Source organism: Telmatherina bonti, assembly GCF_933228915.1.
Source record: "Telmatherina bonti genome assembly, chromosome: 9".
Lineage (NCBI taxonomy): Eukaryota > Metazoa > Chordata > Actinopteri > Atheriniformes > Telmatherinidae > Telmatherina > Telmatherina bonti.
The window spans coordinates 32,553,696-32,573,280 of record NC_136627.1 but is presented as its reverse complement, the minus strand read 5'-3'; the positions used below and the strand labels follow the sequence as shown (position 1 = coordinate 32,573,280).

The 19,585-nt window shown below is 41.5% G+C and overlaps 1 protein-coding gene across 2 annotated transcripts in view; it reads right to left on the bottom strand.

Annotated features, from left to right (window-relative positions):
• aplp2 (amyloid beta (A4) precursor-like protein 2) overlaps nt 1–19,585 on the bottom strand; it is a 57,719-nt gene that overhangs the window by 23,494 nt on the left and 14,640 nt on the right. For both annotated transcript variants that reach the window (XM_079246544.1, XM_079246545.1), the window contains exons 2-3: nt 3,617–3,790; nt 2,055–2,184 (exon numbers count right to left, since the gene is read on the bottom strand). In XM_079246544.1, the coding sequence (XP_079102670.1) occupies nt 2,055–2,184; nt 3,617–3,790 (304 nt within the window). The remainder of the gene's footprint in view (nt 1–2,054; nt 2,185–3,616; nt 3,791–19,585) is intronic.

Genomic DNA, 19,585 nt, shown 5'->3' with positions numbered 1-19,585 from the left:
GACTATAATTACTCTGCAGTGATGAATGTAAGGCAGAACCTCTGATGTCCGATAAGGATGAACATCTAAAATAATGAATAATTTAAAGCCGCTTGTCATCATGTTTGATATGACAAGGCAGCCTGACAAATAATGGACTGGAGAAGTGAGGTGCAGGGGGGTGTCAGAGGCACAATGGGTTTCATGGCATATGATCAGAGCCCTCCAACGAAGCCCTTAACACGCTCCATTACATAATTAAGCAGAGACCTTCCTTCTTGCCAACACCTTATGTTTATCTACCCTCCTCCATCTGTCTCCTCTGCTCCCTCAGTCCAGACTCCTCATCTGCACGCCAGCAGAGCGGCAGAGGCCTCTATAAATTGACAGGGCATGAGAGCGCAGACCTTTAACAATGATGACAGAAAATGTGCAGGAGCAAGCAATGACGCAGTTTAATTAATCTGGAGGAGGTAATTGGGATTGTATTAATCAAATGGCAGTCATGTTGCTGCAGCTGAACTATAATGAGAGGTCTTGGGTTGTTGACAGATGCAACAGTCTGCCGTACGAGCTAACAGGTGTGGGAGGTCGGCAGAAATACAAAAAATTTAGAAATAAAATAATACTTGGCAACTTCTGCTTAGTTTTTTCCCTTTTAATCCATTTTAAGATAGATCTGAAACAATAAAACATGGAAAACTTCTTGTTTGAGCAAACCCATTTAATATATGTTTAAATTCATTTGCAGTTTTTACAAAGGATGACTTTATTTTAATCCCTGTGTTCAACACATAAATATAATTACACTTGGTGAATATTAAGTAAAAAGGAGTTGTTTTCTTGTTTTGGATAATTACATGCTGTGGCTTTAAGAGCAGTCACGTGGGTACTATTGAGACAGCAGGACGTGTTTGGTTTGTGAGTTTTAGTTTTTTCACCAACTGTGGAGCCACACAGTTTTCTTATCGTGTCTATGTTTGATTTAATATCCAGCAGCATTTTGATAATATTCTTGTAATATATTGAAAGGAAAGAATAAACTTTTATTCTTTTCTTCAAACCAAGACGACTGTAACTGGATGATTATAAACAGCAGGAGGCACGTGTAGGCCACAGCTTCAGTTGGTAAACATTGTGGCTGCAACACTGAAACATCTGGAGTTTTTCTGCTAATATTAAAATTTTCCGATGCAAGAAAAGGGAAATTTTGGGGATTAGTAATGCCATCTGCCATCTCATCTACATTCCAATCTGGGCCATCAAACTGTCACTTGAGTTGTGTGTTTGCTGTCCAATGAGTTTCCACATCCTCCTGTCTGCATTTGCCAAAAACGCACTTGAATTGTTGTCCATTTCACAGTCCAGTGCAACTGCTAATGGTTTTTTCATCCCAGAAATCAACACAACTCATTCAGCGAGAGGCTTTTGGACTCATGAAGGGGGCCGGAAAGAGTTTGTCGCATGAAGGTACATGTTTTTCCTTCCTCATATAACTGGACAAACACAGAGAGCAGCTTTGTTTTAAGACTCCATTCCTCTTGTTGTTGCAGTCCTCAGAGGAAGCAAGCGCGAGTTGTGTTTTTGTAAGTTCGGGGAAACTGAGGCGTGTGGTCTGCAGTGTCCGAGGCTGTCTGTGACATTTCATAAAGCAGAATACAGCCATGCTGCCACTGCTGATTATAGTGATGCTGCAGGGGACAGAAGAGGGAGGGAGGGAGTTGTTTGTGGCCATGCGGGTGAATGGAAAAGAAGAGTAATAAAGCAGGCATCTCGGAGCCCTCTGTTGCTGACCCTGTGCGTCTCTTTGAGTTTATGGCCACTGTAGAGGGGGCAAATAAGATTGTGCTTTATTGCTCTACAAACCTCCCCAGCGATAATAATTCTCAATCTGCAGCTCAAGGCCAGAATTAGTCAACTAATTCAGATTCCAATATCACTTCATGTCACCTCCACTGAAGGCGGTGCAGACTCAAAAGTTCTTCTTCTACATTGAATCAGAGAGAACACGAACTTTGGACGACCATTGACACCCATTTCCCAGCTTTAAACAACCAATCTGCACACAAGCTTACCTAAGCATTTGTAAGGCACCACAATGTGGGCGTGGCCTTTGCACACCTTCTTCTCCTTCCTGCACCAGTTTTCAATGCGAATTGGTTGGTTGGCTTCCACCACGTTTGTGATTTGGAGCTCAGGATACATCTGTTGGGGAAAAAACGGGCAGAAAACAGTGCTCATTAAATAATGATAGACAAGTATATCTGTGTGTGTTATTGGAGAGAGAAGGTGCACTAAGTAGGGTTTCAACAAGATCCTTTAATCCACTTTTTATACCCTTCAGATGCCATCTGCTCAACTGTGAAGCAGCCCACAGTTTACACTTTCTCCAAATGCCATCAAAATGTCATCAGGAAAATGAAACTGAAGCTTTTGAGGGCGACTGCTTGAAAATGTGCAGACCTACTTTTCTACCTCAGACAGCTGATAGTTAAGCCTGACAGCCTCCTAGTTTGGCAGATCCAGTGTGAGGAACCAGTAAGAGGGAGGACATCCTTATTGTGGAAAAACCCATCCTCAATTTTAGAGGCAGTCAAGAAAATGACAGGCAGAGAGTCAGGGAACTGAAATGTCACAAACAAAACTCTAAATAACTTTATTTAGGTTATTGCTTGTCTGATGTCAAATAACACTAAAATAAAGAGAGACTTCTTCCACATGGATGAAACTAATTCAGCCTGTAAAGATACTAAATTGTAATGTTTTGTAAATATCTTGTTTACTAAATCCATTGTTTTTATTTATCTGCAGACGTGCATCTAAGTCTTCTATGTACTGTTACTTATTGCAAACTGTACTCTCAGCATGTATCAAACAAAGCTGCCGGTTTAAAGCTTCGGTGGTTCTCACTTCACACCGAGTTGTTCCTCCATTCAGAGGCATCGTGGTAAAAACACTGGCACATATTACAGCTGCCATTTAAGTGGACATGCAAGAAATAAATATAAACAGAAAGAGTTAAAATGATTAGATACCAATAGAAACTTAGTCTAATTTATAGATTACCTTTTACTGTCATTGACCTTTGATTTGATTTTTTTAATATACTGAAACTGTTAGGTTATGTTAGGTTCACTTCTCACATGCAAGTCGCTTTGGATAAAAGCGTCTGCCAATAGAATAGAATAGAATAGAATAGAATAGAATAGGATCTATACACCTGACCTCCCCACATAGCCAACAGTTTGGACCCTTGACTCATCTTGTAAAACTAATCCATCATTCAAGTTTCATGTAAATAGCACCTATGATGGAAGCTGAATATAACATGATTTGCGTTACAAAATGTTGCACCCATCCAACAGTTTTAATTGTTCGACGTGTTCAAACCCACATCTAGAAAAATCTCACTCCCCTGTTGGTACACTCATCAAAGGCAAGATGAAGGGAGATGAGAATACTGATCTGAATAAACATCTCCACCCTCAGCTCCCCCTGAACTCTGATGATTAGTTGTACTATGATGATGATTTACACAATCACTTTTCTTATCTAACAGACCTTTGCGTGTGCATTTCAACACGTTTACTGCATGACATCAACTGGACAGAGATACGTCTGTGTCGCTGTGACTCACCTCCTGGCAGTACTGCAGCACGCCCTCTTTGGTTCCTACGCAGCTCTTGGTTCCGGACGGGTCGGACTCCCAGCGGCCGGTCTGAATGTTGACGTGCATGTTGAGTTTTCCGCAGAACATGGCCACCTGTGGTTCGGCCACGGCGAACCCTGTTCCTGCATTAGCAGCGAGCGCCTGCAGAAAGAGGACAGAAAAGGAAAGAAAGGTCACTGTAAAGCTTATAAAAGCTGTGAAATATTCCAACAGACTCAATCAACTCGGCCCTGCCTGCTTCTTTTATCACAAATACTGTGAACTCATTCTACATAAAGCAGATTCAGCTCATGCAGCAGATAACTACACCAGACATGATGGAGCAGTATCAGTTCTGCACACTGCGGCTGCTACTGCAACCCAGTGCTGCAGTGCTCACACAGCAGAGGGGTTCAGACCAGAGACAAACTGAGTGCACTGAGGGAACGTTTGGCTCGGCTGGTGCTGAAACAAGTGGAGTTTTGATTGGATTTGTGCACAAGTTTTTTTTAGTTCTGATGCCCGTTGAGTGACTGCACACAGAGCAGGATGGAAGAAGAAAAAAGTCCTGCGGTCCGTCATGCCTCACAAAACAGGACATTCCTACTTCAGGGCAGTGGTTTGTTTGCGTAGACCTCTTGGGAGCAAAGTCTTTCTACCAAAGGTACATCATTTACTCTTCAAGGTAAACAAAGGGGGTGAATTTGTCAACAATCATCTCAGCTTTACAGAGACACAAAAGCAAGACTGACAGGCTTAAAGTACGGAAAATATGTGCTCCATCAGGGTTTACAGGAATATTTCTTTCTTGTCTTCTCATGCTCATCAAGCCAGCTTTTGAACATGAGAGGAAATCTGCCATCTTTGCCACATCCTCCCTGTCATTATTTACTCAGCTACGCAGACCATCCTACTGCAATCAGGAAGAATGAGCGCTTCCAGTCCGTCACTGCTCTCTCTACAGAATGGACACATGCAAAATGACCTTGCAATCAGCTTTCACGTAACCGGCTTTCAAATGATATGAAGATGTGATCGCATCAGCTCCCGTCTGAGACAATAAAAACATGGCCTGCTAATGCTTGCATGATGATGGGGGTACCACAATGTGGGAATCTAATTAACCAGTGAGGCGAAGCATCTCTGTATTCCAAACTATCCCAGAACACTCACAAGGGAGCCTCTAGACAGGAAGTGGAACGGAACTGATGCTCTCTTGATTGTCGTTATGCTATCAGACTGAGTAAACAGGCTTCAGCCCCAAAGAGATATTAAATAAGTGTGTGGGTTAGACAGATGTCTGACCCTTCGCTGGGTCCTTGGCCTTGAGGAAGAGCAGACTGAGGTGTCTTCTGTAGCACAGAGTCAAGGACAAATCATCTGGAGTGGCCGACTTGAGCAGCAGTGTGTTCTACAAAGCTCTGCCTAATTCTGCTGACAATAGTTGCAGAACAGAGCAGAGCGAGGACAAAACAAGTGCTGTGTAATCAGCAGTTGGCTGTAGTCTGTGATGAGCTGCAGAGCAGGGTCTGCACGCACACACATTCTGAATCCAGCTTCAGCCACACATACATCCATTTGCACTGATATAACATAAATTACCCCCACATATGAACTGGTCATAGACTGAATTCACTTATATGCAGTTATGATCATAAAGAAATTACCTTGTTTAATCATCTTTTCTATAGAGGAAGTCACAGAGGTGGAAATGGGAGCTCTGGTTACAGAGAGAGTGGAGGTAACAACAGCCTCACTGCGACTTTAACATTAAAAAAACGGTGTTGGGGCTGTACAGACTCTCTGTTTGACTTTCTCTTTGTTTCTGGATGTCTTGAGTTTTTTACAAATGCAACAAAAGAGGAGGAGGCAGAGTGGAGCAAGTTAATGCTGCTGCCTTTAATCTGGAGTCACATGCCTGTTTAGCTGTTGAGAAAGAGCTGCTCGGAGCCAGACATGAACAAAGAGAGTTGCCATGTGAGGGAATCGGAGCGCTTGACACGTCAGATGCAGAGGGACTGGGGGGGCAGCTTGTTCATGTGCCCCGTCCAGTCATCAAAGGTCACCTGAACCACACAGATCACTGGTCTTTAGTTTTAACATGTGTTTTAGCATTTAATAATAATAATAAAAAAGGTAATTTTTACATCAGCTGATGGAAAACTAGTTTCATTGCTTTAAATGTTTTCCATCCATGATGAACTTCGCTGCCCAGCAAGAAGTGGCAACAGCAAAAGAAAAATGAGTAGTAATTACATTTATTAAATATAATAATGCAAATGCTTAAAGGTGCAGTGTAGCAATAACAAAGATCATAGAGGAAAGAACAAATACGTTATTAAAAATGGTTTTCTGTTGGTGTGTAATCTCTTTCCATAAGTATTGTTATATTTCATGAGCTACGAATGAACCATTTATATCCATTTGAGCAGCAATTCTTTCACAGAGCAGCATGAATAATAGTAAAGCTTTTCCCAGATGGAAAATTCTGTGGAACAAAGGTCTACACATCTAAAGCCTCATGCAACAGCTAGAAAGAAATGGAGGTTTTCTGAGGCAGGAAAGCCAGGCGGGATATGCATGTTGAGTCATACACAACGTTTCATCAGGAGGGAAAAAGGAGTCCTAATGTGGATTCAAAACTAATGTGTCTTTAATATGTTTTTGTGTCTTCCTTTTCCTTTCAGACGTGATGATGTAGGTTCTATAAAAACATATCTCTCTATCTGAACATCTAACTGATGCTGACATGTTTGAGAAAGAGTTAGCAGACATGTTGGTCTTTGTGTTTCTGCATCACACAAACACGATATGGAAAATATGTTGCCACACCTAAAGATGAGCCTCCTCCTCTTTCATTACTGACTCACTGTGAGATGAAACATGGTGTGTAACTGTGAACACCTGCTGCTGTGTGTAGGTTTGTCTACAGAGGGCGAAACAAAGGTGTGAGAGTGGGAGGGGAAGTTGGGTGAAGGGGAGAGGCAGAATGGGGGAGGACAGCTCGGCCAAACACGGTGAACAGCGGGAGCAGCGGGCAACGTTGTGGCCGACGCGCTGGTCGGAAAATCATTCTCAAATGAATTCAGAGTGCAATGCAATAAAGAAAGGCAAGAAGAGACGTAGGAGAGACAGGCCTGCTGCCACAGACGCTTGTCAAAAAGCTGCGTGGGCTCGAGATCGTTTTGCAAACACACACCAGCATGCTGCTGCATTCCCAGTCTGCCCCCAGCACACAAACATGCTTTATTGGACTGCCTGGTGCAGCCTGAGCTAACTTTGGCTGAAAACAAGCAGACACACAAAAGGGCTTGTTGTAAAATAAAGCATGAGGCATGAGATGCAACACTTTTTTTTAATTTTTTTTTTTATCCCCATGATGGATGAAGTACAGTCCCAGTTTGCTCTGTAGAATTTCTCTGTAAAGAGCCCTGAAATGACTGTAAAATCTACCTGTTACATGTTTACTGCCAGCAATACAACCCTGATAACGTCTCCTTCGAAAAGTAATCAGAAATGTGAAGATGTAAGAATAATATTAGACTTTTCCAGGATGATGCTGATGTGACAGTGAGGGGAAAAGCTGCAATGAAAGCCACAAAATGGCTTCTGAATGCAATAAAAGTTTGATGTCTGCAACAATACTGACTGGATCCAAACCGGAAAAAGTACAAAAGAAAGAAAAAAATAAGAAATTCGACATTTTTCTACATAAATGAAGCTACAGAAAAATCCTGCTGGAAATGTTGAAGTATTACACGACCTACCACACAGCATCTAGGCAAGTTTCAAAGAAGCTAATCCCATCTGTGTGTGCTAGTGTGTGTATAAACAAATGTGTGCATGTGGTCTCAGGTTGACCACTTAAGGCAGAGTGACGTGCAGCATGCCAGCTGAGGACACACACTGGGAGAACAGTGGGAAAGGGGAAATTAATACATAAGAGCTGTAACACTTTGAGCAGCAGAATCTGAGTCTCACTGACGATCCACCGGCGCAAACACACAGGTTGTAACTTAAAATCAACCAAAACAAACCAAAACACAACATTTCTCTGTGACCAGACGGGCTAATGAAGGCGGTGGCGCCTGGCCGAGATCTCTGACACATTTTCTGGTAAACTGCCCACGGTGCACATAAAAACAGCCACACTGCAATCAGCTCCAGTGTCAACTGGTCTATAAACCTTGCAGGCCTCGCTGAGCCGTGGCAACCGGTCTAATTTTGGCAGAGGTATGGTGGACGTTAAAGCAGCTCCAGCATGAGGCACCAGTTCCTGGGTTCTCAACATGCTTAGAGTCCATGTGACTGCAGAGAAATGCCTAGCATCAATAATCCACCTAATCCTTCCCTGTGGTGACTTAATGCTTAAACAAGATGTAGTTGTGAGAAAGTAGGAAGAAATGCGCAAACACATGTACAGGAGTAGCTGTACAACTTACAGACATAAAGTAGGACTCTGATCTCGTAATGCTTTCAATAAAAAGGAAATTGTTTTACTGTAATCATTACATATGTGGAGGGAGAGCAACTAAAGTGATTATATTTCTATATTAGCTTCAATAATAGCTTTTATATTATATAACAGCTTCAGTGGAGCATGTGATTTTTTTCCCTGTATCTTGTGGTTTTGTGTGTCTGTAAGGGAATTCTTGTGAACAATAGCATGTGATTTCCTCTTGCACAATGTTGCTAAATGATACATCCAGTTTGACTCACTGATCAATAAATATCTCACCAGGTGCTCCGGAGAGAAGAACAGGGAGACATTTTCATTCTCACACCGACACAGTGGTGCGGTGAGGTTTTCTGACTGGAAATGGTGTTTAATGACAATCATTTCTCACTCTGATTGCAAATTCAGTTGTGTTGTGAAAGCATTGAATATGTTTCACTTTCCATCATTTTCCTCAAAATAAAATGGCAACATTGTGACATGCGTGACGATGACGACAGCGGACTTTCCTCAGATCAGAAATGTCATGCTGAATTCATGCTTTTTCAAACACAATCAACATGAGAGGTTTTCTCTCGTGGACGACATGAAATCAGCCTGGAGAAGTTGAAGAGAAAGAAAACAGTTTTGCATGGGTGTTCTGTGTGTGTGCGTGTGTGCGTGTGTGTGTGTGTGTGTGTGTGTGTGTGTGTGTGTGTGTGTGTGTGTGTGTGTGTGTGTGTGTGTGTGTGTGTGATTAACTTGTTCTGTTTTCTTGTCCAGTGATTGGCTCCCATAAACCAAGAGGAGGCAGTGTACTGGTTTCTTTGCTTTTGGAGTCATTGGTTCTCCTGGTTTTGGTTTCTTATAGGTTAGTTGGACTTTAGGTTAGAGGAGCAGCCAGATGCTACAACACTGTGTGGCTGGTTTGCTTCTGGACAAGACTCACTTCTCCCTTCTCTTTTTTAATTCTTTTCAAACGTTGATGCGTGATGGTGGTTTTTATTATATGTTATAGTTTATTTATTTTGAGCCTTTCTTTAGCATCATGAAATAATAAAAGTAAAAACAAGTACATAAGAAAGGAAACAAATAATAAACAGCCTGTAAATTGCTGTGTCATAAAATGCAAATAGGATGTGAATGAGAGAGGGACAAGCCAAATATGTATATATTTGGCTTGTCCCTCTCTCATTCACATCATATACACATACATATATATATATATATATATATATATATATATATATATATATATATATACATATATATATACACACACATATATATATACATATATATATATATATATATATATATATATATATATATATATATATATATATATATATATATATATATATATATATATATATATATATATATATATATATATACACACACATATATATATACATATATATATATATATATATATATATATATATATATATATATACCAGCGAAAAAACAAGACAAAGAAACAAAAAGATGTCTGAAGATTGCATTTTATTTGACAAATCACAGGTGTAAATGTTGGAGTTGATTTTATCTTATCATTATTGACAGAAAACAAACCCATCCATTCATGTTTATTTAAGTCAAACTGCTGATCCGTGAAAATTTAAGACCTACTAAACGCTCAGTTGTGTACCCTAACGTGTACTCGGCATCATGTTACTGTGGGTATGGATTACACTACTTTTGAAAGGAATCATTTCATTCAATCCTCGATCAAAACAGGACATGTGCAGTGTGTGATTAAAACCAACAAGAAGCTGATTGTCATCTCTGGAGCATCAGTGAGGAAGATGACCGCTGCATCCTCACCTGCCTCAGACTGACCACTGCTCTGCTGTTTATGAGCAAAAGTAGAAGAAGTTTCTTCCACTGGGCTGTAAAACTGACATCTTCCTCTGCTTTCCATTAAAGCTAATCTTATTTCAATAAGTTGCTTATTTATTTATTCATAAATTATGTTTTGTGAGTAGCCTAGAGTACATATGTCTTGCGGAGTCTTGTGTTGAGTGATGGCATAAGAAAACCTGAGAATAGTTTTTTTTTTTTTTTTGACGCTGCCACTTTAACATTTCTCATGTCAGTTGTTTGGTATCCACATGCCATGCGAGGCTGTGTGACATTCGTGTGACTCTTCCAGCCGTGAAGCCTGTGGGAAGGCCGTGGCCTGAGGCAATGACACCATCACTAAAAAAAAAAACCAAAAAACAACTCAACAGCAAACAGATAACAGATGACAGGGTGGAGGACGTCCTGCGACACGGTGACATTTTCCTACTGACCAAACACCTCCGCCACCTCCCGTCCTCAAAAAGAGAAGTGCCAAAAAGCGGAATAATTAAAAGGAAGAAGTTGTCATGTTCTAAGAATTTGAAATAAAAGGGCAACTCACTTGACTGCGATGCAAATGAGCTCCTGTGTCTGAGCGAAATGGCCTTTTGTCTTCTGTCCGAGGAGCTCCAGGACTACTCTAGAATTGCCCTTTGAGTCACTGCTCCAAACTCCCCCGTGTGAAAAATGCTCCCACAGTTTGGAGAACAGCAGATTACAGTAAATGCCTCTTTCTAAACACAAAACCTAAAAGCTGTGAAATTTACTGCTCCACATAAAAGCCGCTGTGTGGGATTCTTCTTCCTCTTACAAAACAAACCCCACTCAGTGTCCACTTCCTTTCCCAAACGGTACGCGCCTGCATCACAGGGAAAGTTCTGGATGAAATAGTAAATTCATTCTTCGAAGTGATGCTTTAATTTGCTGTCTTTCGATCTTTAAGGTGAAGCCGCACCGCAGAAAGAGTCGTGCTTCGTTGTGTGTGTGCGGCTTTAAGTTTAGGGTGACAGGCTGATGCTCCTCGGGGAGCTGAGCATCATGTTCCTGTTCACCAGCGGTCACCTCTGCATGGCTCATTAACCTCACGGCCAGACCGGAGCAGACAGGAGAGAAGCAAACTGTCACAGGGGAGTGGAAAAACACTGTCGCCACATCCTCCAGAACACCCACCCTGAAGACAATGGCGTGGCCGTGACACGTCGGTACCAGTCTCACTTCAGATTGTAAGCCTATTTGTAATCCTTTCCGCTCAACCTGCCCTCGACCCAACAGGTCTTTGTTAATGAGGCTACAATGTGCAAAACGATGGAAACACCACTGACTTAACTGTGTCCTATATTTCCTTTCAACTTTTCCTCAACCTGCCAGGAGTTGATCAACCTGAGCTCAAAGAGATTAAAGATTTTAGTGAAAATGAAGCAGGTTGTTTCCACCTGTTAGATTTACGACAGCAGCCTGATTTTAGATTAACAACCATTCATTCATTCATTATCCTAACTGCTTAGTCCGATGAAGGGTCGCGGGGAAGCTGGAGGCTATCCCAGCTGGCTTTGGGCGAAAGGCAGGGTACACCTTGGACAGCTCGCCAGTCCATCGCAGGGCCACACAGAGACAAACAACCACTCACACTCACACACTTCTTTGGGTGATTAACAACCGATTTTTCTTATTATTTTATTCTGAAAGTGTATTGTTTGTGGTTGTAGAGATTAAAAAAGTAACTATGATGCTATTTTTTGGAGGCTTTTGTTTTTTTGGATCGCCTCTTAACCATTTATTAGGTAAGTGACTATTTTTGATCACTTCGTTTTCTTTAATTTTCAGCATAAAACAAAATAATAAAAAAAAATGTAACAACAGAATGGAGGTCTTGGTACATACCAGAAGGACAAATTTAGGCTAAAATTTCAAGGTATTTCATTGAGTGCTCTATAAAGGGTTAAAAGAAACTATAGCAAATGTTTCAGTAAGTTTGTGCAACCTCACATATTTATTTCCATCCAGATCTGCATTAATGTTTTGCTAAAATCTTGTTGTGACGACGACAGAGTGAAGTTTTCTTCTACACATTAGCAAAGAAACTCATTGGGGTTAAACTCTGGGCTCTGCGGTGGATCATTCATGTCTGAAAATGTTGCTCCAACTCTTTCACAGGTTGAGTGTTCTTCAAATATGTTCCAGCTAACAAGAAATGAGAAATAATAAACTGATGGAAAAACCTGCTCATGTGTATTTTTAAGTCAGCTGAATGAATTTTTGGCTGTATGACTTTATTGAACTGCAGCAAACCCGGATAATACAGCAGGTTTGTTTATTAGGGAAGAGGCACGATGGATGCATCACCTCATCCACTCCCTTTCTATGATCCTTCCATCTTTCATGAACAGGAAATCTGGACTCACAGGACCTTTGCCCATTGGTCTAGATTCCAATATTTATGCTCTCCAGCAAACCAAAGCCTTTCTCATTATTTTTTAAATTAGCTTCGATGACAAGCATTTTCTTTAGCGCTGCTCATCTGTTTGATCCAACAGCCTGAGTTCTCTTTGAATCGTTTCTTTGGAAATGCTTGAAAATATCTGCGAGCGCTTCTTAGTTCCTTTAAAAGGATTTCCAATGAACTGCACACACAATCATTCCAAATCTTTTTGTTGGATTTGTGTTCTCATGTTCTGGTTTTTTTCCCTCTATATTCTGTTTTATGTTCTGGAAACTACCAAATGCTTTAATTTTGTACGTGTGTAAAGCAGTGATTCATGTTGAAGGTCATGACTGATGCACTTCCTCCTGCTTAAAAATGGCCAACAGTAACGTACGTTCCTCTACTCAGAACAGTTAAACATAAAGAAAAGAGAAGAGAAATCATCTGTTGTGTCATATTCACATCATGTCAGAAGAAGCGAAGAATACTGCAAGCTCAACACTTTTGTTCTGCACAAAAATAATGGATCATCGCGATCCTTCCAGGTTTACAAAATGTGTCGGACAGTTCTTAACCCACTTTTACTAATCTCCTGACCTGAGACAGAGAGCATCTTGTCCTGGCTGCAGGATGTCTGCAGGTGTAGCTGTTTAGGGAAGAGGCGTTGCTATGAAAAGTTCAGTAAGTGATGTTTATACTGAAAAGCAGAACACATCCTGTTTTGTGGTAATTACTCACTGATGTTAATCATTCCCTCGCTCCACTGTTGAAACAATGCAGTAGCGTTGAAACAATCAGTGAACGGCGCTGAATGCAGCATTTGTAATTAATGTGCAGGTTCCAGTCCTGCAGCTGTTGTGATTGAGCTGCGGAGGTCTGCCTGTGTGTCAGGGGGAGATAGCATGGCCTCTCTCCAGCTTACAGCAAACGGACGTGAATTACGACTTGTTCAAATGGCTCGTCTCTATGGAAACCATCCACAAAAGCATCCCAGCTATTCATGCAGAGGAACATTGAGGCTGCGGAGCAAAGAGAGAGGGAGATGGTAAAAAAAGGGGGGGGAGAAAGAGGGGAAAACAGATTGAAGAAGTAGAGAAAGAGTGTGAGCGGAGGAGGAAAGTGGGGGAGATAGATCATCAGGCGCCCACAGCGACAGAGCAGGATGGAGGACAGGAAAAAAAGATTAGAAGAAGAGAAAGAAATGTTAGAGAAAAAGGGGATGAGGTTGCGAGGGACTGGCGTATGAGACGCCACTCAGAGAAACAGCTGCTCTGCTCGCTTTGCTGCATTCAGCATCACCGCGTCCTTGTGTACGAAGAGAAAAATGGGCCTCAGCACACATTTCTGCTGGAACACACAGTGGCCGTACTGTACACAAAGCCATGTCTGTGCTCAGCAGACAAAAAAAAAATCTCCCCATTGCCATGGCAGTGAGCATCAGTGTGTTGAGCAATGTCAGTCCCCATTACAGGGAAACACTGCAATGGCCGCTGCTGCTTTTCTCTGCGAATATTTGACGGTTTGAGTTCTGCGAGGGCATCCTGATCAGCGAATCCTGCATGAAAGCTAACCTCTGATCGGCTTCATGGTTGAATTTAGGACAAAGAACAATTCACAAGCCTCAGAGTCACAGCTCTGTCCACGAGACTGCAGGAAAGCCTCTAAACAACACATGAACACGCTGTATAGATGCAGCCAACAAAGAAAATTCCAGGTGAGACACGAGCAGTGTGACTGTGCAGTGGGGTGACCTAGTTTCAGTTGCATTATCCATTAATATGAAATCAGAACTGCCCTAATGCTTACACTTCAAGGTTACAGCTGCACCAATGGAAAAGCCATCCTCTATTTATACTAGCAACATAACACTGAGGCGTCTGCACCGTCAACAACGGCAAATTGGAGCTTTTTGGGATTATTATTTGTCCAAATATTAACCCCTTTGTTTACAGACCAAAGAAAAATCGGTTTTATTGGATTTCATGAGTCCAAAACTAAAAAACTGGAAACTTTTGAGCAGCTTGTTGGGTCGTTTCTATCTGGAAATCAACAAAAGTGTTGGGTCTTTTGTCTTTTTGCTACAGAATAACGCTGTTTAACTGGGTGAAAGAAGTTTGGAAAACAAATTGAGTCAGGATCTCATGTGGAAATCACAAGAATTTCCATGCATGAATGGTCAGACTGGCAGCAACAATGGGAAGGAAAGGCTGTGGAAGTTCGACACAAACACCAGAGTTGGTTGGAGAGAAGTTATCAGAACTCATGATCTGAGCATCAAGAAATAAAACTGGAGGATTTTCTACGTTGTGTTATGTTCTTTTTTTTTTTTTTTTTTTTTTTTTTAAACAAGAAATAACACATAAGGCAAACATTTCACAGAGTAAGAAAGAGATCTCTAACTGCAGTACGATTAACAGTTGTTTTTTTTTAAATCTATTTGGTGTCCTGGTCTTTTATTCCCAGCATCTCAGAATACATGCTCTTATCTGTCTTTCCTTAAAATAATCCAATCAAACCAATCTCATCGTTGTCCTTCTCTACGTCGACCAAACAATTATTCCATGTTTTACTTTAAGCAGCAAGAAAAATCCTATAAATGTGTAATTAGCTTTCTTTGACCCGAAAAAGAGGAATACACTATTATTTAGAACAAAGCTGGCGTGTTTTCCTCCAGTCTTTTCACTGGGGAGAAGGAGAGTCTGCTCTATTTATAAGCAGCACCAGTTAGTGGACCAGTGGAGTGTTGTCTCGCAGGCTTTCCCTGGCTGAGCTCATTCAAAAGAGAAATAAACACTTGGAATCACAAGGATTTCTGTCCAGTAAAATCATCCTAATTGGAAGCATGCGTCTTCTTAACCCTTTTACTTTTACACGAAGAAAAAGGCCAGAGAAAAATGTTTCTTTGTGTTTTTCTGTTTTGGACAAGAATAAACAGAACAAAGTGTTTTTTGAGGAAATAGTTGAGATGTTAATAATAAGAAGTTAATTATAATAACATGACTGTATAATGGTTGAAAGTAGTGTTTTAACAAACACTTAGTTTGGGTTTTACATACACAAACCAGCTGGTAGAGACGCTCAGGCAGGTTGATTTCCACAATTTTTTTTTTTAAAGGAAATTCATCAAAGTCACTGGAAATTATACATTTAAAATCGTTCAACTTTAATAATATGCTTATGCAGGATTTTATCAGCTTTTCAGCCTTGATAACTAATTCATATGTGCACTGATATACTGCCATAGTGGCTCCATGATTTATAGAGAGTGGGAAAATCTGTGTCATGTGTGTAGACCTGGAAATATTAGCAGTGTATGAAGAGAAATCATCATTCTGAAAAGCGGGTCCAGAAGTGTCATTTTGTCTGCGAATCTGGGCAGTTTTGTTCTGTCCTGTGAGGGGAGACTGGAGATGCAAGCATCACTTAACGAACATCTGCTGCAGCATAATCTGTTTGCAAATTACACACACACATTCATTCTTTCTTTTTTCTTGTGTCCGTTCAGCAACAAGCGGGCCTAAGTGGTCACTTGGATGACAAAGGATCCGCTGAAGGGGTTGTGTTGATGTGCTTCATGTGCAGTTGAGACGACTGACTGTGATGCAGACACTTGTGCAACAGATCCAGCTCTAGGAAGAAAAGTGATGTGACCTTATTTAATCATACTTGCTGGGCTGCCGCAGCTCCCTGCCGGATGATAGCCAGTTATTTGTAACGCCTCCCTTCAGGTTTTGTCCTTGCTGTGTTGATGGACTGAATCTTCTTAACTGCTGAATATCCAAGAGGCGTTTTTCATGCAGGGTTAATGTCAGCTTGAACTTGGCCAAATAGCTGTGCAGCCGCAAGGACACAAGCCCCGACCTGCTTCCTAATTACAGCATGACGAACCAAGTTGGACATGGTAGTAATGAGGACGGAGCTGATGACTAGAAGGAGTTAATATTTTCATTGTTAGCTGCACAGAGAACAAAAACCTTAAACCAATCAAAGCCTTTGTGTGTATTTTCACACAGAGAAAAACCAATGAACCCATTAACTCTTGCAAAGTGCACATTATGTATTTATAATGTAGCAACCAAAAGGTAGGCACTTGTATGAATAGCTCTACTGCTCATAATCACAGGTTTCTGCTTCTGCACACTCACATCTTCAGTGTTTCCCTCAGACAGGCAGCAGTCTCAGCGTGCTGTCACCATCTTTCTCTCTGCTGTTATCTGCAGCATGCCAGACTGAAACACAGAGCTGCCGCTTGTGAACACGCGCTCAGAGCCTGGCGGTCGACATCAGGATGCTCGCTGCATACTTTGTATTATTCCCTCTTCATTCTGACAGCGGAGGCTGCCTGTGAAGCAGGAAACAGGGCAGAGCAGGAGGCTGGAGAACCATTTCCCCCACAGCCGCTCATGACACAGATTTCACGCAGGATGTGTCAACCTGGTTTCACCTCTCAAGCACAATCACACATTGCCTTGAGGGTCATTCACAGCAATCATAAAAATTGTATTTGGTTTTCCCTGCTGACCTGGTTAGATGAGGCGGCAGATTGGTTTCTGTCTGGCCGAGGAGGCGGCTTGAAGCACAAGGTATGACGAGGAGAGAAGACAAAGGAGGCAGATTTGGTTTGATTCTACACTGAGATTGGTATTCGCCGTATATTTGTTCAGTAATAGCAAAAGAAAGACAACAGCTTTGTTGTTTGTTCAATCAGTCTGAAGACATGCTGTAAAAAACTAGAACATCCACCAAATAAACGGTTCCAAAATACATTTTTCTCAAGAAATATAAACATATTTTGTTTACAGGCCATCGGGAGCTTGTTTTCCTTTGAGTCTTACCAGCCTGAGCCAGTAAGATAAATAGGTCTGCTTTCTCTTTGAGAGACAGAAGCTTCTTCTGGTCAAAGCCTGAATTAAAGGCAACTGAGACTCTAAAAAAAACCCCCAGAAATGTGTGTCGTATTGCACCACATCTATCAATAGCCGTTGCACAGAATTCCCCCATTTCGACAATCATGAATGAGTGTACAAACCCACTCAAGATATTCTTTATTAAGCAGTTTGCTGTACAACTTATTAAATGTGCGACAAAAGGAAAAGAAGGTTGAGACACTTCCTGGGACACGTAGAGGAAACATGCACAGAATGAAAACTAGGATTGGAAACGGAGGCTGTAACTATAGAAATGGTCCGATCACAAACATGCTGGCATGTTCCTCCAGCAGCTCACCGCGTAATAAACAAAATAATAACAGGCCTGAGAAAATTATGCATTTACACAGCAGCTTGTTAGGGGCAATGTTTACATGTTAGCACAGAAAACCGCAAATAACAACAAATTCAGAATCATCGCATGTAATGGAAGATTTCAGGCTTGGTATTTGTGAAAAGCACACATCCTCACTGTATTTTCCTCCCCCATTCATATACATGTTTATGTTTGACCAAATAAATGTACAGATGCTTCTGGTTTCTGATTTTCAACAAAACTGTGGACTAAATGAGGGGAAAAAAGCAGCCGTATATCAACAAATCTGTGTTTATTGTATCACTTTACTCCCTTTTTCTGTTGTACCTCGAGTGTTATCTCCTTGGTAAAGGTCTGAACAGCTGCGTCCATCTTCAAATGCCTCACATAAGATTTTATTATTTATTAAGTGCTTTATTCATTCATTCATTCATTCATCATCTTAACCGCTTAATCCGATGAAGGTTTGCGGGGAAGCTGGAGCCTATCCCAGCAGTCTGTTGGAGGAAAAGCAGGGTACACCCTGGACAGCAATTAAGTGGTTTATTTTTTTTAAATAACTAAAAGAAACTATCTTCATAATAATCTTTCATCACAAAATGACCTTATCTGCTGTGTTGCATCATAAAAAATAGCTACAATCTGTCATAAATGACCTGAAATAAGAAATAAAAAACAGGACAAGCTTCCATAAAATATTGATTAGTGTTTAATATCTGCAGTTCTGACGGAGCTGTCTGTGGAAGGATGGTTCAGTTTGACAGACTTTCATTAAATGTCTCATGCAGACACAACCAAGCCAACCCACATAGCCTGTGTGTGCTGCTATGTAGAGAGGAGTTTGTGAGAGAAATAGCCGGTAAGTGTGTGTGCTGCAGCGATAAAGAGATAATTACACGGAAGGTTTTACCCACAGCTTGTTGTCTGGTGAAGCTAAGCAGGTGCATGATTGCATAAATAGCTGGAGTTTTAACCGTTTCCTACAGGAGCAGGATAATTGCTTTTCATTCTTGCACTAATGATAACGATAGCCAGGGTCAATTTTCAGGTGGATGTTTTTCTACAACGGCATCACAGATTTGAAGATGTGTGTCTGTTCCTGCAGAACTGCTGTCGGTACAAACACAGATTCTTCCCTTCTGGCTGCTAAAAGCTCTCAGCGTGAACAATCTCTTCAATCCATCCTCCATCTTCCTCCTTTTATCTTTATTCACTTTGAGGAATCATCTCTATACGAGGCTGTTTTCTCTTACCTCAACTGTCTGCACGTTCACCTCTCCACCTGCCACCCTGTCTCTCTCTCTCCGCCTGTCTCACCGCCTCCCTGAGCCATGTGAACGGCGACCCTCTCAGTCCTCTCTATCCAGGCTTACAGTCCACGTGGTGTGGAGCGGATTACATTCTTGACATCACTATGCCAGATGTTTACGACTGAAATAGACACAACAGCTAGCCTCACCTTCAAGTCAAACAAAGCATTTAGCCTTGACTTTATTGTTTATGCCTGAGAATCTTCTGCGCTATCTGACGAAAAATAAAATAGTTTGTGCTAAAAGACTGGCCAAACCCAAACTGAACTGGTCCACCAGCAGATTCAGCAGAAAGCCTCCTCCTCTGAGCGAGTATGGAGATCAAGTAGCCGATGCAACTCCCACTGTAACGTGCACATTAGCATGATTAAATTGACCATCGCCTGGCCATTTATTAAAAGCCTTTCTGAACAGGGTGGGTGGTCTGTTCAGCCCGTGAGTAGAGAAGAAGAGGGAAGTGCTGCGTGTGGAAATGTCATGACTGTGTGTGAGCCCAGGCGGAGAAGTTAATGAGGGTTGCAGGGTTGTTTCTGACACTGTGCTGACTTGACTTTTGGTGATGTGATGGAGGGAGGGCACATGGATGAGCAGGAAAACGTGGGTGGTGGGCTCTGGGAGTGGCTACACCAGAGATTTAGGGCTTTAGCAGTTGTTAGACGGAGCTCAGTTAGCTTTAAGCTACGGGTCTGTGTTTTCCA